At 47.6% G+C, this 4,290-nt stretch overlaps 1 protein-coding gene across 1 annotated transcript in view; it reads left to right on the top strand.

Annotated features, from left to right (window-relative positions):
- The window catches only part of Nmral1 (NmrA like redox sensor 1), an 11,035-nt gene that overhangs the window by 5,434 nt on the left and 1,311 nt on the right, over nucleotides 1-4,290 (top strand). The window contains 3 exon segments of the mRNA XM_012513998.2: nucleotides 576-783; nucleotides 786-815; nucleotides 2,092-2,282. Of these exon segments, the coding sequence (XP_012369452.2) occupies nucleotides 576-783; nucleotides 786-815; nucleotides 2,092-2,282 (429 nt within the window).

Below are 4,290 nucleotides of genomic sequence, written 5' to 3' on the forward strand. Positions count from 1 at the left end.
GAGGTCCCTGTGCTTTGCCAAGCTTGTTTCAAGTAGGTGCTTTAGACCACTGAGCCATCTCTCCAGCCCTCATAGTACTTTTTTCTCTAAATAAGCTGGCAGAGCTCCCCAGATAAGACCAAGGCCAGCAAGAATGAGATGTGGATGTCAGATGGTTCTCTGTGAGGCCCTCTCCCAGGCAGCACAACTGTCCACATTTTCTTGGTGCACATGGTAGGCTGCAGTTGAGAGTAAGAAAATGTTCTAGAGGGGCCGGGGAGATGGCTCAGTAGAATAAGTGCTTGCCTGGCAAGCGCAAAGGCCTGAGTTCAATCCCCGGTTCCACACACACCAAAAAAAAATGTTCTAGAAAGGTGACCTTAGTTCCTGATGGTAGAAGACTTATGGTTCTGAGTTGAAGGAGGTGGTATGATGTGTGAACATCAATCTGGAAGAGCAATTTTCTTCCTGGGTAGATGGGCCTTCATCTTAGCCCCACAGGTGTGACAGGTCTGGGATCAGCGCATTAGTTAGGGGGTATGGCTGGGGACTCACATCTGTTTTCTTAGCCTTGTAGTCTGTCCTCTGTCCACCAGGGAAAGCTGCTGGCTGATCTGGCCAAGAGCCTTGGTCTCCATTACGTGGTCTACAGTGGACTGGAGAACATTAAGAAGCTGACAGCTGGGAGGTTGGCAGCTGGCCACTTTGATGGCAAAGGGGAAGTGGAGGAATATTTCCGAGACATCGGTGTTCCCATGACTAGTGTGCGGCTCCCCTGCTATTTTGAGAATTTCCTCTCTTTCTTTCTGCCCCAGATGGAAAGAGCTACTTGCTGAGTAAGTGCCCTTCCCCTTGAGCAGTAAGGAAAGTTCTCACCCTATGAAGCGTTATAATAGATGAGCAGACTTGTCAGATGGTTCTGGACCCAAACTCTGGTTCCCTCGCATCATGCCTGAGACTGAGCCTCGACTGATGTTCATAGGGGGCAACGAGGAAATCAGTGGCAGTGATGATATGATGCTTTGCCTGTTGAACAGCTTTACACAGAGAAGAGCATGGTTACTGTTACTTTTTTTTTTTTTTCCCAAAAATAAGGAGAGCTGGACATATAGGTTAGTTGGTAGAGTTGAGCATGGCCCTGGGTTGTATCCTGCAGCACCTCCAAAAAAGATTTAGATGATGGTGGAGTTCTGTAGATTTTACAAAGTAGTAAAGCTGGCTCTTCTCAGGGTCTGCTGGTTAATATAGAAATAGGTACACTGGCCCCAATTTGGAAGGAAACCCCAATGAACGTGTGTCCTACCAGTCAGTAGATGCGAGTAGGACATACCAGAGGCCAGAGTGGGAGAGGTTGGTGCCTGATGGCTATTCCTTGTCCTCTGCAGTAACATCCTTGACTTTCACCTGAGGGATAAAGCTCAGCCAGGACCTTCGGGGCTCTGGCCTACCTGCAGGTAGAATTCAGTACTATGAATAGCCCACCTTTACATTGGGCAGTTGTCAGAAATACTTTGCATTATATTTCTGAATTGGACTCAGATACCCAACAACCAAAGTTAGAGGAAAGGTTTATTTCAGGTCACAGTTTGTAGGGTTGTCAGTCCATAGTTAGCTGGCTCCAAGGCAGGGTAGCTTGGTAGAGGGGCACTGCAGAGGAGAAACAGTTCATGGTGGGCAGAAGGCAGCAAAGTAGCCAGCGACCATAGCCACTCTCTTTTCTGTCCTTTATATTCTATCCAGGTTAATTGGCCTTAGGTAGCACTCACACCCTAGGGTGGGGCACCCTTAGTCCTAGCATTAAAATATGACTCAATCCCAGCATCACATCTTTAATCCTAGCATCAGACATACTAGATCCAGCTACCTCTGAAAAGCTCCACCTAAGACTGCATGAGGCTGTGGGGGGACGTGTAGACCAAGCAGTGAAAGGCTTCATCACCTCAGGCCCCTTGAATGATATGAACAAGCAGCTGGGTTAATCCTTTTTCTGGGTGAAGAAGAGAGCAGGTCCCACCCACGCCAGACTCTACAGGAGTGGACTCTACTGCTGGTAATACAGCCTCAGACACCTGGAGGAGGCTTTGTCTGTCAGTGCATCTCTCTGTCCCACAGACTTGCCCATGGGTGATAACCCCATGGATGGCATGGCTGTGAGCGACCTGGGTCCTGTGGTGCTCAGCCTGCTGAAGAGGCCAGAAGAGTACGTGGGGCAGAACATTGGGCTCAGTACCTGCAGGCACACTGCAGAGGAGTATGCTGCACTGCTCACCAAGTACACCGGCAAGACTGTGCATCACACCAAGGTGGGCTTATGCTTCTGGTGATGGGGAAGGGGTGTCGTCCCAGTTGCTTTGAGGGAACAGCTACTAGCTTTCCTGTGGAGACTGTAGGAGAAGGAGTACCTAGAGCTACCCATCCCTCTGAACAGTACAAATCTAAATTAACTGTCATGGTTAACATTCATGTTGTTCTGTACCTAAGACCTTAGGAATGAAATTTTGGGCTCAGGCATTTTACCAAGGAGACAGAAAAGTTTCTAGGAAGAATGGAGTATAGATGCCAATGGAGTATAGATGCCAAGGCAGGGAAGTTTGGAGAGGGAGGGTCTGCTCTCTGCAGAATGCATACTGAAGAGGGAGAGGCCAGACCCATTTCCTCTTGGCCTGGCTGGGTGGCCAAGAGCCTCTCTCCTTTCTCTCTCTGATGACCATTAAATTTCCTAACCAGACCCCTGGATGCCATTTTTTTTTTTTTTTTTTTTTTTTTTTTTTCCAGGGATTGAACTCAGGCCCCTGCACTTGCCAGGGAAGCGCTTATTCCACTGAGCCATCTCCTTGGCCCTGGATGCTATTTACAATGTTGTCTTACTAAAACCTGGGCGTGGCATGGTGGTTTACATCTGTAATCCTAGCAATCAGGAGGCCAAAGTGGGAAGGTTGCTATGCCTTTAAGATCATTCTTAACTACATAGTGAGTTCAAGGCCAACCCAAACTACATAGTGAGTCCCATCTCAAAATTACAACAAAAAACCTGAGAACTTCTGGGTTGGGACAAGCCACAAACAGAACCCCTACCCAGACCCAAACAGCAGCAGTAGGAAAGAGGGAAGTGGGTAGGGAGTCAGGCTTATGGACTCTGATCCTGATTCTAGCCCAGTCTTTCAGGCCACCAGTGTATAAACTTGGGCCTGTCCCGACTCTTCCCTCCCATTTTTTTTAAATTTTTTTTTTTTTTAACATTTATTTATTTATTGTGTGTGTGTGTGTCCAGCTCAGCCCACCAGGGGGCGGGGCTGGCTGGCATGTGGTGCTGGGGATTGAACCGCGGTCCCTGTGCTTTGTTTTAGCTTCGCTTGTTCTAAGTAGGTGCTTTAGACCACTGAGCCATCTCACCAGCCCTTCCCTCCCATTTTGTTACTGTAAAATGGGTGTGTTAACAGTAGCCATCTCCTTAGTAACTGACACTAATTTTCTTACCACAGTGCCTGGAAAACAGGACAAGCCATGTGTTGCTTTTTTAAAAAGGCCTGGGGACTGGGGAGATAGCTCAGTGGTCTAAGAACCTGCCTGGAAAGTGCAAGGACCCAGATTGATCCCTGGTACCACATGTCATGCCAGCCCCGGAATCCTGGCATACCTGTAATCCCAGTGCTGGGGAGGCTGCCTGGGCCTCATGCTTGCCAGGCAGGTTCTGTGCTGCTGAGCTATAGTCCCATATCTCCACCCCCACCCCATTTTTTAAAATCTAGTACTAGAGAGTGAAGTTAGCCCTTGCACTAAGCTGCATTCCAGCTCTTTTCTTTGAAACCAAGTTTTTGCTAAGTCACCCAAACTAGGTTTGAATGTTCCAATTTGTTTTTTTTATCTGAGACAGGGTCTTGCTATGTAGTTCAGGCTGGCCCTGAACTCACTATGTAGCCCAGGCTGACCTCAAATTCATTGTAGTCTGTCTTAGCCTCCTGAATGCTGGGATAGACTGTTTTGCCTTAGCCTCCCAGAGTTGTGAAAGATTTTAACAACTAAGCAGTTAAGATTTAGTTCAGCTCAACATAGTAGCGCATACCTGTAATCCCAGCTCTTTGGGAGGCTGAGGCAGGAGGATCATGAATTCTAGTCCCATGGGAACTAGAATTTAGTGACTTACCAAAATGCCCTGTCTCAAAATTTAAGTGGGTGGGGGGTGGCTTAGGGAAGTAGCTCAATGTGAAGGCCCTAGATTGAATCCCCAGTAAGCCACCCCATCTCAAAAAAAGGAACACAGTTTGGGTGAACAAAGGAATAGTTTTGACTCTTTTTTTTTTTTTTTTAAAA

Source organism: Octodon degus, unplaced genomic scaffold (genome assembly GCF_000260255.1).
Source record: "Octodon degus isolate 3935 unplaced genomic scaffold, OctDeg1.0 scaffold00021, whole genome shotgun sequence".
Taxonomy (NCBI): domain Eukaryota; kingdom Metazoa; phylum Chordata; class Mammalia; order Rodentia; family Octodontidae; genus Octodon; species Octodon degus.